The sequence below is a fragment of the Azolla caroliniana genome, unplaced genomic scaffold, assembly GCF_043228905.1.
Source record: "Azolla caroliniana isolate FFs.n. ecotype wild unplaced genomic scaffold, voAzoCaro1.0.p SCAF_6, whole genome shotgun sequence".
NCBI lineage: Eukaryota > Viridiplantae > Streptophyta > Polypodiopsida > Salviniales > Salviniaceae > Azolla > Azolla caroliniana.
Genome location: NW_028230441.1, coordinates 727,297 through 749,362, shown reverse-complemented (window position 1 = coordinate 749,362; position 22,066 = coordinate 727,297). Strand labels below are relative to the sequence as shown.

Sequence of the window (22,066 nt, the reverse complement as noted above, 5' to 3'; positions counted from 1 at the left end):
ATGTCACTCATAAACAATGTCAAAATCCATTAGTACACCTTGGACTATTGTATTTCTTTTAAATTATGAATGTCTTTAGGAAAGTTGGCATTAAATACATTTACATTACAAGAAATGTAAAGCACTTTGCCAAATTTCCTTGCTACTAACACAAAATGAGTAAGGCTCAAACGTAAAACACTCGTAATTTGTGAGTATTGTGACCCTTATTTCTCTGAACTTTTTTCAATATGAATTGTTGGTCCAAGTTAGAAGAAATCTATGATTGTCTTAACCATTGTAATCAGCCATGACTTTTTATACTACTCAAAAATCTAACATAGAAGTCATTATAAATATTGACGTCATTTTCCTAAGATCATTTACTACTTAAAGGTCATATTCATTCACGAGTATTTATATGAAAAGAATACAAATTTGATGTTTTCGTATTAGCAAGGGTAGTTTAGAGATATCGACCCTGCTGTTGCCACAAGAGCTAATCCTTATATTTTTCCTAAATTTAATTGAATCACTTCATGCACATGAATGCTCATTTATATAGATGAATCAAGAAGAGATTATACATTAGCATAAAAGGTTGCCAATGGAATCTGAACTCCTTACAAGGTATCAAAGAGCGATTGGGGTTGAGATACTTGGGTTTAATTATTGATCCTTGTAAATTTAGTATTGGTCATCATTGTACATGAGGGACTCCAAACAAAATTGTTCATCATATCATGTTTCATTGGCTCAACAAAATCCTTGATATCTTAGCCTTCTTCACCTTGATCTTAACCCAACTCAATTTACGACTATGGATCAAACTTCATCTGTTGACTTACAGTTTTGTTTGTACAGTATACCATCACAAATCTAAGACAACCAAAATATGAGATGCAAAAGAACCCAAACCAGCAACACAGCAGGTTATTGACATGCTACTTACTAAAGAGCAATACACCATAACAATGCTGTGTGTGTGTGTGTGTGTGTGTGTGTGTGTGTGTGTTTAAAAAAACACACCATCAACGGCAAGTGTGCAGGAGCTACCCTCCAGCCACATTACAAAAACAACATTAAGTAAACATAAATAACTTGATCTCTTTGGGTTCCAGATAGATGAGGAAGAAGGATATCAATAAAGATATTCTCTGAAACACATACTTCCTTATCCAATCAGGATTACTATGGTATAAATGAAAGAACAACCTTTTGACATGTCTGAGGAAGCACCTACTAAATATATGCACAATTAAAACATTTTTACGCATTCATGCCAAGCAACGTTGTCTTCCCACACTTTACACGCCATAATACACAAGATCAAAGAAAGTTCAATAACAAACACACTTAATCATCAGTGCTGATATTGTAGCTCCCACACAGCTCTGATACCATGCTTCTAGTAGCATACCCCATCTGAAGATGGAGAGCAGAAAGTTCCCCTTCAGATTTCAGGGTCTGATCATCAGCTTCACTAAGCAACAAAGGACCATCTTGTCCACAATTTAGACCAGTGTGCATCAGACTTGCCTCTGATGGACAATTGTCATGGCTGATGGTTTTCAAGGTCGTGTCACTCTTCATGATCGTTGTAGTATCACAAGGTAGAATAAGAGCTGCAAAAGGAACTTTGTCAAGGTTCGAGGCAGTGAACGGGTCAAAGCAAGGGAACGATGAAGAGCCAAAGTATGTGTTCGAACAAGCCACATCCTTCATGTAACTTTCATCTCTGTCATCTTTCTCATAGGATGGGAAATCACGGCTCGAGTAAGCAAAGCTTGGAGATATGAGCCTCCCGACAGGGCTTCCTAAGTAGAAATGGCCCGATGGAGGCGTGTAGCAAGCAGGGGTGTCGCAAGGAGACGCAAATGTTGATGTTGAAAGCGGAGAGAAGATGGTGGAGGTGTCTCTTCTCGACACTGTCTTGGCCTCCAGAGAAGAAGCAATATACTGAGCAAAAGGCACATCAGGAGAGGAAGGTGTGGTAAGGTGAGCTAGCTCAGGAGGGGGTGTGAAAGGGGCTGTCGAAGGCTCAGTAGTAAATGTCGAGAAGACAGGGGGTGAAACAAGTTGTGTTTCGTGTGCGTAGGGTCCTATAGTGAACATTGTATTTGGAGGTCCAGGCGAACACATGCTTCCTGATACTGCAGATAGTGAAAGAGAAAAGCTTGCAGGAGATTGTGCAGATGAATTGATGAAGGATGCTGGTGAAGATGGTGGAGCTAATGCCAGGCCACCTTGCGTAGAAGGCCATCCCTGAACTGGTCCACTAGCCCCCTCTGACCTTGCTGCAGGGGCTATCCTCTTCTCCCTCTTCTGAGATTTGAAACACCAGTATCTCGTCCAATACCCTTTCCAACTTCGCTGAAAGAAAGACAAAAAACTGTCTAATGAGAAGCCATTTCCTTTCCCATCTCTTCACAGGAGTTTAAAAACACACATCCCTGGCTTTACACCCTTTCAAACTCCTGTGAAAATTAGACCACGAAATCTCCATAATGCTCTCAAATTACCAAGGGAGAAACTCCATTGCTCCATTCTCATCACTTCTGACACAGAAAACACCAATACCTAGTCCAACTCATATGCAACTATACATCGAAAAGGACACAGAAATATTTTTCCTTGTTATTCTCAGATCTCAAATACAGAAATCTGAACCTCTAAAAAAAACATCTCTCATTCTGATTCTCATATCTCAATTACAGAAATCTGATCCTAATATGCTCCACCATTTTCTTCTTGTTCTTTCTGTTTCTAGCTCTCAAGACACAGAAACCTGAGATGAAGATGAGCAACCATTACCTTGTCATCAACTCTCTCTCTCTCTCTCTCTCTCTCTCTCTCTCTCTCTCTCTCTCAGATACAGGATTCTGAGCTCAAAATTAGAAACCATTTCTTTCACGTCTTTTCTCTCTTTCTCTTTTCTCGGACACTCAGAAACTAAAATCTGAGCTAAAGACAGGGTCCAGTTTTCCCTTTCAACATGAATCCCCTGATTTCACATACCCATCATTCACTGTTCCGTAGAGCATCTCCAATAGCATAATAGCGGGGGCAAGAAAATCTTACAGATCCCATCCCAAACGTGTGGAACCGAGATGAAATGTAAATTGAAGCGAAAAACAATTGTGGGAAGAGAAATAAATACCTCTTGATGAGATTGATAACGAGGTCCTGCAGAAGATATGGCTGCGTTGATCGCTGCAGCCGTGTCCCTGGCCTCACTGGTGGCCATGGCGGAGCATCCCTGCATCCAAAAGGAGAAGAAACGGAGCTTCCTTTCTTCTCTCAGAGATTTTTAATGCCAGAGGAAGAAAGAAGAATGTAAATACGGGGGATGGTAAGAGAGACGACTGCGATCTTAACTTCGAGAATAGCAAATGTCAGAAATCGAGAGCTGTAAAGAAGCTCCGATGAGGAGGAGAAGTAATGGCCGTGATAGGAGGAGAGGAAATCGTATGGAGAAGGAAGCTGTACTGATTTCTAGGGTTTCTGAGGAAGCAGACGAATCGCCATATCCAGGAAAGCAGCAGGAAGCAAGCAGAACAAAACAAAACACAATAAACAGAGAGAAAGAGAGGAAATGAACAACTCCTTTCCTGTTTCTTTCTTCTCTCTCTCTCTCTCTCTCTCTCTCTCTGTCTTTAAAGAACAAATGAATGAACGCTTGATTAATTAAGCGACGGTTCCTGTGCAAAGTGCAAAGCGCTCTCTCTCTCTCTCTTTTATTGTAATTACCTTACCCTAGTGGTAAGTTGTTAGTTGTGGGTTCGAAACCAACTTCTTATATACTTCTTATATATCTCTTAATTCACTAGATGCCACTGTGGAATGTAGGGGTTGAACCCATGACCACCTGGTCTCCATTGGGCAACCTTACCAATTGAGCTACATCCATCTAGGCTCTCTCTCTCACACACACACGTTGTCGCCATCGTTGCATTTGTCATTGTCATTGTCTTGTTGGTCGTGTGCCATTGTCGCCACTTGGTCAGTTTGGTCCCAGAGATACGATACATATATACATACCCCCATACACACATACATACATCTCTTGCCTTGCCTTGCCTTTGCCCTTGCCGTTGCGCCTACCCCTCCGCTTTGGCTCGGGTCATGTCGGTTCATATGGCTCTAGCGAACCCAACCACCACACTTTCAATCCCCATCCCTCCACCCGAAACCAAGACCTACTCATAGGTCATCCATCATCCATGCTTATATTGACACCATGAACCGGACAAAAGCCTTGCCTTTTCGAACCATGTGGTACTATTATATCCATTTTTTATCTCTTTGTCTTCATTGTTGTCGCAGTAGACATCGGTGTTGATCGTAACTTGAGCGTGAAACATGGGACCTGTGATTGCCAATACCTTGTCCCAAGTTTCCCTTAACAAAGGCAGGAAACAAGACATGATGCATGATTCTCACACCATTGCTTCCCTTATCATGTGTGTCACAACCACTCATCAAGTGTTATCGTCATTACTCTTTTCCTCCTCCTCCTCCTCCTCCTTTTGTCCCTCCATCTTCATATTAATGTTCTGAATCCACGTCTTAATGCAAGTGGAACATAGACATTATGTGCTAATGCACAATATGCAAAACATTGCCTTGCCTTTCTATATGTTATTTATATCTCCTAACATTGGTCCATCAAATTATTGTTCTTGTTATTTCGTTGTCCCTTTGAGATATCATGTCTACAATAATCAAAATTTGCTCATTAATTAGGTTGAAAACAAAATGCATTGCGTACTAATGGACACAACATGAAAGCATCATCTATACATGTGAGTGTTATATAGTTTGATATGAATCCATATTGGATATGTCAAAGTTGTTTTCTCACTCTATATATGAGATCCTCGGTGCCCAATCATGAGAAATCAATTGAACTTTATCCATCTTTGTATGTGTTATATCACGTCGCAACGGTCCGTTCGTCTATATCCGTCGTTTTATCTTTTGTGCTTGACCACAACGATTGAAATATGGTATCCACATAAAGTTGGAGGTAAAATCATTTTCTATGTTATATTATCTCATCCTTGTTATGTCATTGTCACTTAATATTCTCAATGGTCACTCTCAAAAATTAGAATATAATCTCTAATTTAAGCGAAGGGTTCACTTTTCTCGACCCTCAATTCCATGATTGAAATGAGTTCATGGTGTATTTATGGGCCTTAAAAAGTTTGCTGCTTGTGTAACCCATGAAAACCCTCCATTCTCGAAAAGTGCTATCATCATGGTGTACAATTGATATCATGTCATCGATCTAAACCTCCATGCATGCTATCCATTCATGTTCTTTTTTCTTGTTAAATGTTCATATATTTCTAATACACATGATTCTAAAGTTTTATATCTACATATATTTTCCATAATCCACATATCCATCAAGTGATTGCCAATCTCATCATCCATGACTAATGACACTAAATTGGTTTTCTAAATGTTTGGTGCCAAACCTAATGATATCTCTATTCATATCTTGGATATATTATCAAATGTCCATTAAAAATAAATTGGCTTTCCATGTATGAGATTATAAAAAATGTTCCTACATGTACCGGACATGTTCTTTTTTGCATATTGATTATTTAGTATTTACAATACCTGTTGCTTCTCTATGATTTGATTTACTCGATCTAATTGTTCATTGACAATCTCCAAACATCGAGTAGACACAAACAAACATATGAAAGGATTTGTGATTGCTATTTATGGTTACATTAGGTATTTCACAATTACTATTATCATTGTTTTAGATCACACAAAAGGTAATCAAAATTTTACCTCTTCCAACCATTGTGCTTGATAGCACAACACATGTCAAAAACTTTAACATTACAACCTTATTGGCTATTAATTCCAATAGTATTGCTCATCCACACGGTCTCCCCTAGAACCGAAGTAATTGTACCATAGTTTGAGAGTAACAAATACTAGGGACTTTGATTTATGGCCATGTTGTCTCTATCCCATTTGGGTAGAAAAGGGTGACATAATGATTACATCTATACATCACACTAGCTAGAGTAGATCATGTCTCCTTTGAGTCAATTGTTGTCCTAATTTACGAGGGATGTCATTACCTCATCACACGATGATGACAAGTTTGGATATTAAAGAATTGAATTGGCGCATAAGACTTATTATATAACATCATTCAAGTATCATTATGTGTACGTTTAAACAATCCAAATGTGAATAACTTTCCATTTGATTTAGATGAGAATGTTATAAATGTGATACATCATACAACATGCACATACATCCATCATAGAAAGTATTTTCCTAATCATCAGGATATGATCTTTTGTCAATGTCAACATAAATTTTGGTGTTGGTGCAAACTCTCCTAGTTTGTGACCTATTGTACAATTGTTTGCATTGTTTGGCCATGCCTTCCCCTTTCTCTCTGACTAGTGATTATCAACCTGTATATAATAGGATTGTCACAAATAGTTGTAAAGCATTTTCTATCAACATTGCCTTGTAAAAGAGAAAAAAAATCATTCACTCTTAGAATTATGGGAAAACGATCAATGGAAATGTTGACAGAATCATGGGAAAATGATCAATGTCAACATTGTAAACACATGGTTTAAGAAGGAAATTATTAGCACATAGTATCATCATGAAAATTGTAGCAAGCCCATTTAGTGAAAATATGAACCCACAATGTTTACATCACAAAGCATGGGCATTGCCAACTACATCATCATTTTTGTTTATCAAAATTTTATTAAAGAATAATAATAAAAATGTCTAATAGATTTAGAATCTCTTACGCAATGTATAAAGGCAATGCTTTCACGATGTGCTTACAATCCATCTCATTGATGAGCAAACATACTTCATACCCTCAACTAAACTTATTAGCGGGTAAATCCAAAAATGATGCTAGAAGCATCATTTGACGCAAACACATTCCCCCATGACCATACTGACAATACATCAAGACGAACATATCAAAATAGAGCAACAATATGAATATGTATTCTTGCTTCATAACGGGAAGGCTATAATTGAACTTTCTCAATGATGTTATGAGTAGAAATATGCAATTCAACTTATGCACTTTTACTTCATCCCTAGACAAGCAAATATACATAACACGCTTAAGCAAAAAAATGGTGGGTCTATGCAAGAATGAATTTTGAAACATCAATTGATATTAACACAATTCCCTATGAACATAATGGCACTATATCATGTCAAGCATATCCAGTTGTAGAGTACAACATGGATATGTTTTCTTGCCTCATAACTAGAAGGTTACAATTGGAATGCGAGTTATGTTAAGGGCACATCAATGCTGATTTAAATTTTATATAACTACCTACATTTCAAATTACATTTCTCTGCTCCATATGTGCATTAAAATAAGGTGGTTCACCCATTTAATATGTATGTTTAACCCATGTGATCAATGTCTTCAAAGGGATTTAACAATTGTATATTTAGTGTGGGTTCCTTTTTTCTTACATTCTAAAGGGGCCTATATGAAAGGGTTATTCGTAGAGTAAATTGAGAACAATGTTGCATTATTCATGAAAATGGTATGTACACACATAAGAGAGTTTATGAACATGTAGAAAACATGCATGGCATGTATGAGAATTAAACAATGAATCCCATGAGACAAATCAAAGAATTGAGAGAGTTTTGGGTGATGCATTGTTGCAATTTACTTGTGGCCACTAACTTTGCTATTCTTATAATATGGACTATTTAAAGTTCACTTATATTTTTAAAATGGTGTTAAAAGAGTTCGACTTGTCGCGACTATTTAATATGGAAAATTGTGCAAGATTGCTTGGCAAGGAAGATAATTGCCAGTGTCAAAGGTAGTTTGGCTTTATAAGATAACATAATTATTTGGTTTGTCTCAATAAGTCCACATGGAGTTCTAGAATCCCCACACGATCCACTCAATATCCGCGAAAATTTTAATGTGCTTCCATAATGAAAAATCTCATTGTCACAAGATCTAGCGTAAAGCATAAATTGACAAAACCTTTTTATGTTCGATAAGCGCATTCCACTTTTAAGTGTGTATAGTCTTCCATGTTTAAGATACAAATGTGCATTTGTATCTATCCATATAAATATATATATATAGCATAAATGACTTGATATGCTCATGGAAGCGTGTGAAAAGGATGAATGGGGAGGTGCTAAGTAAGATATACCATTGTTTAAACACTCAAACAACATATTATATTGTGCATAACATTGTTGGCCATTATATTTTGCCCAATTTTTTTTTTTCATATACAACAATCATGCAAACTCTTTTCGAGGTTTTGCCTTCTGGATGACTTCATTATCTCTTTATGGAAGACGAAGTTATAACTCGAGGGAGTATATTGCCTATTCGCATATTGTGGAAGAACAATAAAAATTGGATGTTGAATCCACATCCAAATGATATAAACAATTTATTTGAATTGTGGGTCTATGGGAATAAGCCCATGGATCACTTATGTGGGATCCCAACAAGTGGAAATGGCAAATCATATCAACCCAAGTAGAGAATTGCTAAGGAGGGACGTGGTTGTTATGCCAGTACTTGTAAAATTTGGAGATTTGGTAATGTACAAGACTCTTGGTTGAAGGCTTACTGGAAATGACTATGGGCCATGCAAATTCCTAAAAAAGTTGTATTGTTTAGAATCTAGATGGTTGGTACATTATGGCATTCATGTGAAGTCGTAGATGCAGGGGCATTACCATGATTTAAAATGTGATCATTGTGGTTTTCCCATTAAATTGGTTCACCATGTTTTTTGGGTATGTCCTATTGCTAGAGCAATTTGGAAAAGGATGTTGAGAATTTTGTATCCTATTTATGGTAAATAGGTGTACATATGGGGTTTTGTGAGATGGGGAAGGTTGGCCGAAGAAATACAAAATTATGAAAAGGAGTACGTTGATTTTCTGTTCCTCTCCGATGGAAGACATGTATTGGAGGTCTCTTATCCTTCAGCAATATGTTGCTTGGAAGAGAACACTATGATATCTTCTTGAGTAGTTTGGGTATTGTGGAAGGCAAGATTAACAATTGACAACGGTTCGGTTCGGTTCGAGAGTGTCCAAACCAACTTGTCTAAATATTTTGAAACCTAAATGGAACCGAACAACGAAATCGTGAAATTGAACCGTTAGGTAAAAAACCAAACCGTTAAACCATTAAAACGCCAAAACTACGGTTCAGTTTTGGTTTTCAACTTAGGTCAAAATTCAAAATTTTAAAAATTTTCATTATTTCAAAATTTTAAGATTTTTCCTAAAATGAAAAGTTTGTTAAAAGAAAATTTTAAAAAAGTTTAAAAAATATAAAAATTGTTAAACCATTTAAACCACAGTTTCAAACCCTTTAAAACCGAACTGAACCGAACCATTCACCCCCAAAACCGAATCGAATTGTTTAAACAAATTTGAACAATAATCGAATCGAACTGTACAAACCGTTTAGCCATGGTTTTGCGGTTCGGTTCGGTTGAAACCGAATTGTTGCTGATATTTAGGCAATATGTAAATGTGTATTTCAGAAAGTCAAACAAAATGTTGTTGAGTTAGTCAAGGACATATGGTTGGTGCTCATACATACTCTAAGAGGTCAATATGAGGCAATAACCGGTGAGACTGAGGTTGTGTTTCTTAAGCAACAACACTTTTTGAGAAATTTGGAAAAAGGCAGAGGTCTTCACCTCTTTTGGGGAAAGAACAAAATGGAGATATGCTCCACCAAGATGGTTTTTTTTGTGCCCCGTCTTGGAAGGACCATGCATGACGGCTTTTGCTACTCGACATGTTGGTTGAGGTGGGTATGAGGGTTATATTTTATTGTAGCCATTGGGCATCTTTCCATTAATACCACGGTGAATCTTTACTCAAAAAATAAAAATGATGGAGACTCTTGCATGAAACCTATTGTGAGGTGTAATGTGACCATACATTCCTATCCATAACGATTTACACCACCTATGTTTCTAGGAGTGCATGTGAGACCATGCCCATGAACCCACGTATCACGTACTCAATAACTATTTGCAGAGGCCGTACACTTCTTTAAAGATTATCATTTGTTTTTCGCTTTCCCTTAATAAAGGGAGAAAATCTACATTTGTCTATTAAATGAAGAGCTCATATATTAGTTGGAGTTAGAATGATGACCAACGTTAGAAAACAAAGGTGGCTGATATTTTTCGGTAATGGATAAATTCGGTAAAATCAACTTGCCCACTGTCCATTCATTACTCTCCCATTATGTGATCCAAGGCTAAGGTTTGTTTTTTTGCTCCCAAGTTGTATCTATCTTTAAGTATATGTGAATATGAATTGACATGTGTGTCTACTTTTGATTGTACATGCAACTTAACAAAGTCTTTATCACTATAATAAAAATGTTACTTAATACAGTCTTTTATCACTATAATGAAAATGGCACTTTGAAAGCTTTATCATGTGCACAAGTACAAACAATAATACATATTATAAAATGATTTTGATGGCGTGTATTTTGCTCACTATTTTCCAAGACATTAAATAGGTGAAATTAATTTCAGAAGTAATATGAAAGAATTAGAAGATTAAGTTGCCCCAATCTTCCTTTGGTATTATATGATCGTAATTGTGACAATGAATGAATGTTTGTTTATTAGTTCTCATAGAGAACACGCGTATACCTTCACACAATACAAAACTGCATTTTTTGTGATAAACCGAGTATGCTAAAGAAGGGGAAAGCTTTAATACCGAATCTCCATGTTAACAAAATAAGAAAGGTAAGGTCACAAAGAGAAACAAAGATTGATCGATACATAGTGTTGGCAATCTCATAGAAATTGAGAAAAAGCAACCTTAGACATACAACACAATTGCCGTGATATTATTGCAGATTCAAAAGTAGGACCGAAGGCAACTACCAAATGCACGAGGAACCAATAATGTACACGTGATCAGGGCGGGGGCTGGATGCTTGTCCTACCTACATATACTTGAAATTTATACGATATGAATACAAATACAAATACAAATACAAAAGGATAGAATATGAATACAATACGATACCACTACAAATATAAGGCAGGGTTCATATGAGGTCGTGGGTTCGAACCCCCCAACTCACTACTCACGCAACCAACACTCTCTTTTCCTTCTGTCTGACTCTGTATTATGTACATATATATATATCATATATATACGTATGTATATTCATCCCATCCATCCTTTACAGCCTACTTACTCAACAACAAGAGTTTTCTCTCTGATCCGAGCTATCCATGAAGTCAACCTTATCCTCCAACCGCACATAATGAAAAGAAACAGCTGCATCTCCGCATGGAAACCCTAATTCTGTCATAAGCCATGGCAGAGAAAAAGACCTTCCTCAGCAATGAAGAACAAGTAGTAGAAGAAGAAGGAGATGATATCCCCCCAGCGGCGTTGGATCATCATGCTTCTGGATCTAAAAAGCTCACCCTCATACCATTGATCTTCCTTATATTTTATGAGGTCTCCGGTGGCCCCATCGGCACTGAAGCGTCTGTTAAAGCAGGAGGCCCTCTCCTCGCACTTTTGGGCTTCATTTTCTTCCCTTTCATCTGGAGTGTTCCAGAGGCGCTCGTCACTGCAGAAATGTCCACCGCTTTTCCAGAAAATGGTGGATATGTCCTCTGGACATCTTCTGCATTTGGCCCTTTTTGGGGATTCTTGCAAGGATGGTGGAAATGGACTAGTGGCGTCATCAACACCGCCACGTATCCCATCCTTTGCTTAGACTACCTTCAATCAATCGTGCCCGGTGTGGCAGCCGGGGTCGGCCGAGTTTCTGGCATCTTTGGTTTCACATTTGCACTCACTTACCTCAACTACCGAGGTCTGACGGTCGTTGGATGGTCTGCTGTCATGCTTGGGGTTGCTTCCCTCCTGCCATTCTTCATCCTGGTTGGGTTGTCATTGCCCAGATTGGTCCCCTCTCGATGGCTCGGGGTCGGTGGCAATGGTGAGAGTGTTGTCTGGAGAGACTATCTTAATGTCCTCTTCTGGAATCTCAATTTCTGGGATAATGCGAGTACATTGGCTGGTGAAGTGGATGATCCTGGTCGGACATTTCCGCGTGCTATTCTTATGGCTGGGTTTTTGGTAGCGTGTTGCTACCTTCTTCCGCTTTTGGCTGGAACTGGTGCCATCGATGTGGTAAGAAGTGAGTGGGAAGATGGCTTCTTCGCCATTCTCGCGCTACGTCTGGGTGGAAAATGGCTTCAATGGTGGATGGAGTTAGGAGCCACACTGTCTTGTTTTGGTTTGTTTGCCGCCCAAATGAGTAGTAGCTCTTTTCAAGTGCTTGGTATGGCTGATATGGGCATTTTACCAGCTGTCCTTAGCACTAGGTCTTCTTATGGAACCCCGACTATTGGTATCTTGCTCAGCTTTTCCGGAGCATTGCTGCTTTCCTTCATGTCGTTCACTGATATAATTCAGTCTGCCAATGCTCTCTATAGCTTTGGTATGCTCTTGGAATTTGCTGCTTTCCTATGGTTAAGATTCAAAGCACCTGACATATATCGCCCTTTTCGAGTCCCCATGGGTCTAGTTGGATGTATGCTTATGTGTTTTCCGCCCTGTGCCTTGCTTATATTTGTATTGCTCTTGTCCTCTCTTAAAGTGGCTATGATTGCAGGCTTGGTGACAATCATGGGTATTCTCTTGTATATCTGTCTTCATTATACCAACAAGAGGAGTTGGATGAAGTTTGTAATTTTGACAGAGACACATACCACACCCCATTCTGAAATTCAAACGAATGATGGATCAAAAGAAGAGGATGCATTATTATTTCGGGCTTGAAGATATTTGAAAATGCTCTTCAAACAGAGATGTTGCATACCGTACAAAACCCACATCATTCATTTATTGAACTGTATCAATATCAGTTGGTACATTATAATTTGTTTATTCTCGATGATGAGTCTTAAAAGAGAAATCTTGAAGTTGAAAAACTTTCTTGTTAATTTTGTCTCCCATGAATGACAAACTTGTAATGGGCTGTTCTACAATGCAATTGATTACTTCATCAAATTTGAATGTCCAATGTATGGATGCCAGACACTCCAATAGTGCCAATGAAAGAAGTATTTATTTAAGTTGAATAAGGCAACTGTCTCAATGAAGATCAACTCTTAGTTCTGGCATGTGCTAAGCAGATATTTTGAAAACTATTGTTGTTGAATGGAATGCAGTCTTATATTGAAGCCACATTCACAAAGTACCAATTATTGAATGTGATTATTACCTTCCATCTTACTATCTACTAGAGGCTTCTAAACAATCAAAGACTAATGTGTATCATGGAGCTAAGAACCAGATGTAAGCAGCATCGTGAAATACTTTGTTTTACCTTAAATGTTTTTATCCAGCATCCTCACCAAGTTTCTGTAACATAATAGAATTTTGGATGGATATGGAATATTTAAATGGTTTGTTAATGTGTCAAGAATTTTAGTCTATGAATGAGGTTGTACTGTGTGCAAGATCTCAGTATGATCTATTCTTCTATACGAAATCTTAATCTTCTTAATCTTTATAAGTCATACTCTTCTCTCCCATAGTGTCACAAAACTAAATTTCTAAGAACACTGAGCAAACAAAAAAAAAGAAGAAGCTTCAAGACTGCATGTAACCCAACACACCATTAAATTTGGAATAAAACCCATATTTTAGCTTTCTAATAATCGGTATTATATTGTTGTAATAAGAATAAAATTCGTGTCAGCTTTTGAAATTCGTCTACATATTTGAAAGAATCACAAACTTCCTATTCAGGGTGGACGAGCAATCTTGTGACAGATGTACCAGACCAGGCCATGCAATAAGATTTACTTATCAGCATGTATATAGCCAAATGAAATATAAACTTGGAAATCCATTTTGCAAATCTAATCATCTTTATTAACACCTGTAAAAGAGAGAGTATCAACCTGACTGAGCAGAACAGACTTTCCTCAAATTACATCTCAAGTTTATCTTAGTTTCTTACCTATTGTGCTGCACTTCTTTTTGTAACGATACCCCTGCAATATGGTTAAAAGTGTGTCAGTCTCTTGATCTCTCTCTAAAGCATAAACTCTCTATTATTATAAAGACAAATGACATATATAATACATAAGACATTTGAAGCTAGAGAGTAGTACTTGCAAGGAGAAAAAGAACATAGCAAGAAATTGGATGATCTAAAACAATGCCACAGATCCTATTTAGGAGATATATATGATGGGACCAATACAGCACAAATGACTTCTGAACCCTAAACACTAGCAACAGAAAGTGATGAACTAAAGAATCACCAAATAGAGCAAGGTTACTAGTAAAGAATGTGTTCATATACTGGAACCAACGATCAAAGGCATTTTCTGCACACCAACAAATAAGAAGAGATAAAATGGAATTGAAACGATCTCAAACTTGAGAATAATTTCAAGATCAAATTCTGGCCAAGGAAAACTCAAACTATAAACAAATGCAATAATCTTCATATATACGAGCAAATATTATTCAGAAGATAGGTCTCATTCATGAAATTTCCAGTCATTTACAAATAGCAACCCACAGGAATTCTAGACGTAAACAAAATCTCAAATGATTATGGCACAGATAACTATCCTATTGCTATTTTCATGAATAACTAATTATTCTCTATACAGAATAAAGAAAGAAGATAAGAAAACAGACCTTGTTTGTTCCATAAATGTAGTCACAGTAAGTAAATACGGATGCAAAGTTGTTTTGGCTCTTTCCACCCACAAAATGATGGTAGTCATGGTATTCAGATCCTCCATAAAATGGAATAAACTTTGTTGGTGACCACGGAAATTCATAGCTAAAAAGGAACCACAACATTTACTCTCATTCTCTAAACTAATAAATCGTCATCAATAAAATAGGAAACACAATCTTACTCTCTCTCTCTGTCTCTCTCTGTCTCTATTAGGAAGTTCTTATGTAGACAATTGAGAGACGTGATAGCAATGCAAAGAGTATGAAAGTGTACAAAAGTCAAGATATGACTGATCACAGATTGCTAAAATGTTCTTGGAACATAAGATGCAAGGTACAAAAATATAAAAATTAATAAGCGTGAAATCCTTGTATCTCAGTGGGGGATGCTTCACATTATGAAATGGTTTAAAAGTGGGGAAGTAAAACCGTTTAAAAGAGGGGAAGTGAAACAACTATTGGAGCTATCAGGTGGTGTTATGAAGATGTGATCATTGAGAATGGATTACTAGATGCACTAAGGATGAAGTGCCAAGATGCTAAAATCTCAAAATTGGAATATTACATTGCAACCTCAATGTTGGGACCAATACATGGTAAAAATGCCAGAACGCATCCAAATACATCTTAACAACATTTCTTTGAGCTCACTCAGCTAAGTAGGAAGATATGCATGGCATGCAATGAATGGAGGATAAATATCACTTCTTGCATGCTCAGCATATATGATAACTTGTTACACAGACATGATAATGTGAGTGTCATACCCAAATCTCTACCAAGAAGGGTGAGCACATATTTGTGTGCATTATTTTCACATAGAGCTTTTACAAAGAGTTTTCTACAACCTCTCAGGAAGGAATCATATACAAGATGATTTGCTGATTTGGGTAACAGGTCAAAATTGGCCTCCTAGTGAACAATAAAAATATATTCTTTTCTATTCTAATCTACACACACAAAATTGGCCTCCTATATATATATATATATTGTCATCATTCATGTTTCTTATAGAAGAGAGCCACAAGCCTCTGTGCATCTGCTTTGTTTCATAGGCCATAGCCTTTTAAAAGACATTAGAAATCCATGTCATAAAAAGTGTGTATGGCTGGATTTATATGAAATGAAGAAAAATCCATCTAAGATCTCTTCAGGGATAAAAGAATAGAGCCTATATCCATTGAAGAAGATGTACAGTACCATTTCATAAAAGCTCCCAAAAATAGGAAAGAGAAAAGAAGCGTGATCCAAACACAGAAAAAGATGTGGTCCCTCTGATCCAGCCCATTAAAGACCTTCCCAAATGCATAAATAAACTTCGGAGCAACCTTGTTAACAAGGACGGTAAAATATATCTGTGGGTAGACAATTGTTCACTGCCGGTCTGCTAGAATTCTATATGGACTATAGATTGAAGTACATGATGATGAAGAGGAGTTTATGTATATAATATGACTATTCTAAGTTCTGCACATAAAAAGGATAGGAGTTTATGCTATAAATGTGACTTTGGTAAGAGTGGTACAGATGTGTTATATCTACTTTGTTCTACAGCATCATGAAAGGGTATACCCAACTTTCATTAACATGGTGTTTAGGGGAGTGGGCCACTCCCAATGTATATATGCACAAGAATCATGAATAATTGTCAACATAAAATACCTAATTTAGTGTGACATCCAGAGCTCCCATGATAACATCTTTATTTCATGCCAAATAGATGAAATATAGTATGTTGCAAAAACTGAGCAGAGTTTAGTATGAAATCTGGAAACAGAGTCTGGAAGACGAAGTGTAGTCATATACAGGAACAGCTTATGGACAATGTAAGTGCAACGTCTCCGAGAATATAAAATTCAAATGCAGCAGCAATACTACAGCAAATCAACATATTTTGGAAAGCTTTTATCTGAACATATAAGAGTCTGGACACTACCTATTATGTGAGCTTGGGTACATGATATGACTTCATGAAAATTCATACCTAATCTCGGAGCATTGAAGTTGTGTAACAATGGAGTATACCATATCATATGTCTCGTGAAATTGGTTGTCAAAACAACTAAACAGCAGTTCTCAAATGTAGCTTTCGTCCTTAAAAATAACAAAAGATCAACAAGCAAACTTCTTTGGCTCCAAAGCGTGGTGTTCCCATAGACATTTCTTATTTGATAAACTAAAATTTACAATTATAACAAATTTGATAAGCTCCTCAACATACACAACCTGGATTTGATGCATGCAAACCCCTAGGAAATACAAATATTCTTAGCCTGTCTCTCAAAAAACTATGCTTCAAAACCCTAAAAAATCAATAATAACCAAAATCTCTATTTTTGCAAAGATTCAAATCCCTAAATCTGTTAGATGAACTTATTATTAATCTCAAAGAAAGCACAAACACTATCACACGTGTTGCACCTAACTAGAAAACATCCTCTCCCAATTGGCGAACTGCACTCACCATACATGCTAGAGCCCATCACCTTGTCCACCATTGCTCACATTTTCTTCGATGTGAGGCAGGGCATTGGGCCAGAGGCAAGGAGACTTGTTGACTATGCATATTTTCCCCGAGCATATTCACAAGTCTGAGCTCCACCTTGATAACAAATTGAGTTTCCTTTTGTCACATGTTCAACCCCATCCCTAAAAACATTTCTTTCTCAATCACAATGTGGACTCTCAACTGCAACGTTCATTAGTAAAAAATCTTGAACATTGAACTACGAGAAATTGCCTTACTTTGGTCACTCACGACATATTTGACCCCTGATGATGAAATTAAATATATCTATCTGCCTACCTGCTTCTCTTTGTTTTTCCTTAAACAGTATTGCATTATTGAATCTAAGATTCAAATTGACAAGGATCACTTTCAAACATCACAAACATTGCTTTGATTGTGGTCTCTCTCTCTAAGGAACTCATAAAAAAGATACAATAAGCAACAAACTTACCCACTGTGTGTATCAATGGCTTCAAGCTGCCGAAGGGAGATCCATAACCACAGAGTGACCATGTGACCAGGAACCAAAGCAGGGCCAACAAAGGAAGGCAACCCTAACAGCAAAATCTCCGCCCAATGTGCGTAAGGAGCAGCAAGGCTGATGGGTGCAGTATACTCATGATGCATGTAGTGGATGTTATTGTATCCCCATTCGGAATGAAGCCATCTATGAATCCAATAGTTACCATAATCCTCCAACAGAAAGTAGACTGTAATCTGAGCAACTATCTCCCATAACGAGGGAAGCGGAAGGCTAGTCCGGATGCCAATGAGCTGGAAAAAGACCATGGTCAATATTTCTGATCAGAATGCTATTTCTCACAAACCTGAAGTAGCAAAAATCTAGCATATAAATATTGGATTATTTAACAGAGGCAATGTGGCAGACAACTAATAGAAAGACCGTAGTCCTCACTAGGTGCAATGTAGGAAAACAATGAATAGAAAGAATGGATTTCTCATCAGGTGCAATGTAGGAAAACAATAAATGGAAAAAAAGGATTCCTCACCAGGGCAATATAGGAAATAAACAAATAGAAAGAATGGATTTTCCACCAGTCTGAGATGCAATGTAGAAAAAAAACCAAGATTCATATACAACTGCATCAAACTGACAAACAAATGAATGTCTCATCAGATGCAAAACCTAACGAGAAGAATGGATTCCTCCCAAGCAACGTAGAAAAATCCAAACAGAAAGAAAGGATTTTTCACATGGAATGTAGGAAAATGGATGTTTTACATGGAATGTATTAAATTTATTGGGGGCAAACATAACAACAGAATCCTAACATCAATAATGATGCATAACCTAACAAGAGAACAACATCAATGGGAGGATCTCTCACATGCAAATGGAACATGGCACACGAATCAAAGGATTTATCACATGACATTTAGCAAAACCCATAATCACGTAGATTAGAGAGTGTCTAAAATGCAATTGATCAAAATCTAGCAGAATTTGGCAAATTGCTCAAATGCAAATATTGCAAATACAAGGAACATTTTTAAAACAAATAAGAAGATCAAACAATTGAGGTGACTGCAGATTGTTAACAGGCCCTGATAAAAGATTTGCAACACAAAGTAGAGTATTGAGATTGCCATGGACTCATCCTGAAACCCCCAACAGAAAGATAACAAGCACATAGACAGATGGTAGGCTTGAGAAATGTCCTTACCTTCATAGCAGAGTAATACAAAGAAATATTGAGCAAGAAGAAATTCATAGACACACGCCGCACAAACTGATGAACGGGTGATATTGGTTCACTCGGCAGAGACAACAAACACGCCAAACAGTAGAAATAGGCCAATGAATTCAAAGAGAAAGAAAGGGTGGAATAGTGAGAAACTCTTTGTGTATTATTTCTTGCCAAGGAGCTAACAGAGAGAAACCACCGAGAGACACACGAGCAAAGGGTGGGGGGGGGGATACTTAGGAATTCGGTGAATTCTTCTTCTTACCTTGACGAGAGGGTAGGAGAAGATCTGCAGAGGGAGGACAACACAGAAGAAGGTGAGCATGACTGTTTTGTAGCAGTTAAAGATAGAGGAAGGAGGGACACGGACAGAGGGCTGGATCTTGAATCGGCGAAAATAAGCTATGACCATGGAAACATGATCATGAGGATCATCAGGAGCATGATCATGATCGTGATCAAGATCAAGAAGAGGAGCATGAGATTTGGTAGGGGTGAGAGAATGGGAGTGGGAGTGGGAGTGGAAGAAGAGATCGAGGAGGAGGGTAGGGAGGGGGGCCAAGTTGAAGATGAGGAAGAGGAAGACGATGTTGAGGTAGTAGAGGTGGGCGTCGGAGACGCTCGCCGTAAGGCGGAACCACGTCAATTCCGCTGCCGTCAAGGGACGCCCCATCCACGACTCCGCCTCCGCCACGCTGCCCACACCCACCACCATCTCTGTTTCTCTCTCTCTCTCTCTCTCCTTCTCTCTCTCTCTGTTTCTCTGTCTCTCCTTCTGTCTCTCTGGTGGCTCTGTCTCTGTCTCTGTCTCTGTCTCTGTCTCTGTTGTTAAATGTTGTTGGTTATATGTATGTATGTATATGGTATGTGTGTCGTGCCTGCACTGTCCGTCTATCTCCCTCCTCTCCAACAGGAAATAGGAAAGATTCGGAAGAGGAAGTCCAGACTCCAGTCTGTATGAAACATAATAATAATGTGTGTGCCATACCCATACCCATACCCATACCCATACCCATACCGTCGTGACTCGTGACGTAGCAGCAAAAATAGACACACACACACACACACACATACCCCATGGATGTATGTGTATGATGCGGAAAAGAGCACCCCCGTGTAGCAAAGCAAACACAAGACAAGACAAGAATACGGGGACGAGACATACATACGCCTAGACTACTCCCGTATCAAGCTATACCCGTTACGTCACGCTCACTAGATTGTCTTTATATTCGTCGAGCTTGCAGAGTGTGTGGGATATGTGCCAATCATTCAATTCATTCTTCACATTTCGTACCACTCTTATTCTCTTGCATATATGAGGACAAGGACACTTATAATACGCTTATGACAAAAGTATGACAAGGATAGCTACTTACACACATTCACTGACTAGGGCTAAGGGAAGTGGTCTTTTTAATGTACATGCGTGCCTCACCACACAAATTTTAAGTGGTTGACCTCATTATCACAACTTATCCTCTTCAAGGTTCGCTATGATGAATGTGGATTGCCTTGTTCACTTTTCCACACCTCCTCTACGTCAATGCATCAAACAAACATGGGTTGAGCACCATCAAAACAATTTATCAAGTTCTTGTACTTCAAGCAATTTTCTAAATACACGAACATCCTTGTCTCAATCTACAAACCGGATCAGCCATATCAATGTTTTGTGGAAACATGAAACACCAAGTTTCATGTCTCAAATTGTATGGTGCTAGGGTTATTGCAATAGAGTTGTACTCATTGGTGTTGCAATCTTTAAAGGTTCACTTGAGCCACAAGACATCATTAGCGACAACCATTATGCCCCTATACTTTGGATTTGTGCTCGGTAGAGCAATAATCAATTGCTTTTTGTTGCATTAGGAGACACATGTTGCCTCCCAATGAGAAGAGAAATCCTGACATTGATAATTGATTCATTGAACTACTATCTTATGCGACTTTTGTGTAGCCATTGACTTAGACTGAAATTCCCTGATTCTTAGAATATATCATGGCCAACGTCACATACTTCGCACAATCCAAATGCTTCTCTCTTGCATGACCTAGAGAAGAAGGTTGATATTGTAGCTAATTAGGGTAGGCTAAGCTATTGTTAAGCAAATAGGTTGTTGAATTGTCATGAAAAAAGTTGGAGATGGCTTGCATCTTAAATGTGGTTGAGAGAGGTAACCGTTGTGATCAACTTGCAATCCTTCATATTGAATTCAAACAAGAAATTCAAGATTTAGTAGTGTTGGGAAAGCAAGACTGGAATATGTGTAGATGATCTCGATGCTAAGAAACTAGTGAAGCTCATCCATATCCTTCACTTTAAACTTGGTGGCTAATAGAGATTTCATATTCTTGATGGTGACTAAGAGTACTTCTCTGAGTCTAGTTATTTGTTTGTCAACAAACATGAAGATGAACATGCTACCATGAGACTTGCCTCACATGTATTGGATTCACCTTACATGGAAATGAGAAAGTGTATGCTATGTAAGTATTTTGTGATCTTCGGGTGACATGCCCTTGGTAGCCACCAAATGCAATATAATGGCTCATTGAGTTGATATATTGTGTATGGGTGACATTTTGTCTTAAATCCAAGTGGCAATTGCATGTAAGCCTCTTCCTCAAACTCTTCTTAAAGGAAGATATTCTTCACATCTATTTGACAAATGTGCCACCCCTACATTGCGGTGACCGCTAATACAGTCAACACATTTGCCATTAATGTCATTACAGCAAAGGTCTCATCGTAGTGTATGCCACATATTTGCACATAATCCTTGGCAATGAGTTGCATGATTTTTTGCAAAAGAATACATGTGTAATAGACACCGAGTACACATTCGGTTTCGAAAACTTGACAGTTAGGTATACACAGAGAATGGTGAGAGAGAGAGAGAGAGAGAGACAGTAGACAACAACTTCTATTACGAATAATGAACAACTTCTATTACGAATAATGAACAACTTCTATTACGAATAATGAACAACTTCTATTACGAATAATGAACAACTTCTATTACAAATAATGAACAACTTCTATTACGAATAATGAACAACTTCT

General features: G+C 37.8%; 2 protein-coding genes and 1 pseudogene across 2 annotated transcripts; 1 reads left to right on the top strand and 2 right to left on the bottom strand.

Annotated features, from left to right (window-relative positions):
- Positions 1-1,230: 1,230 nt before the first annotated feature.
- LOC147862410 (uncharacterized protein At1g76660-like) lies at positions 1,231-3,618 on the bottom strand. Its single transcript, XM_087321370.1, has 2 exons — positions 3,140-3,618; positions 1,231-2,352 (listed from the first exon to the last, which is right to left on the bottom strand). The coding sequence occupies exons 1-2, from the start codon at positions 3,242-3,244 to the stop codon at positions 1,336-1,338; spliced, it is 1,122 nt and encodes a 373-aa protein (XP_087177496.1). The 5' UTR covers positions 3,245-3,618; the 3' UTR covers positions 1,231-1,335.
- A 7,635-nt stretch (positions 3,619-11,253) lies between these two features.
- On the top strand, positions 11,254-13,022 carry LOC147862409 (putative polyamine transporter At3g19553 pseudogene; annotated as a pseudogene).
- A 659-nt stretch (positions 13,023-13,681) lies between these two features.
- Positions 13,682-19,732, bottom strand: LOC147862408 (methylsterol monooxygenase 1-1-like). The gene is made up of 5 exons (XM_087320637.1): positions 19,265-19,732; positions 17,745-18,067; positions 14,740-14,887; positions 14,048-14,081; positions 13,682-13,966 (listed from the first exon to the last, which is right to left on the bottom strand). Exons 1-5 carry the CDS (start codon positions 19,712-19,714, stop codon positions 13,947-13,949), a joined length of 975 nt encoding a protein of 324 aa, XP_087176763.1. The 5' UTR covers positions 19,715-19,732; the 3' UTR covers positions 13,682-13,946.
- Positions 19,733-22,066: the final 2,334 nt, after the last annotated feature.

Excerpts from the sequence above, each read along its gene's own strand:
- LOC147862408 (XM_087320637.1), bottom strand. The coding sequence starts at position 19,714 with ATGGTGGTGGGTGTGGGCAGCGTGGCGGAGGCGGAGTCGTGGATGGGG. Across the intron at positions 18,068-19,264 it reads TCTCCTACCCTCTCGTCAAG|CTCATTGGCATCCGGACTAG; the intron begins GTAAGAAGAAGA and ends GTCTTTTTCCAG. Across the intron at positions 14,888-17,744 it reads GCCATTGATACACACAGTGG|CTATGAATTTCCGTGGTCAC; the intron begins GTAAGTTTGTTG and ends GTTCCTTTTTAG.
- LOC147862410 (XM_087321370.1), bottom strand. The coding sequence starts at position 3,244 with ATGCAGGGATGCTCCGCCATGGCCACCAGTGAGGCCAGGGACACGGCT. Across the intron at positions 2,353-3,139 it reads GTTATCAATCTCATCAAGAG|CGAAGTTGGAAAGGGTATTG; the intron begins GTATTTATTTCT and ends TCTTTCTTTCAG.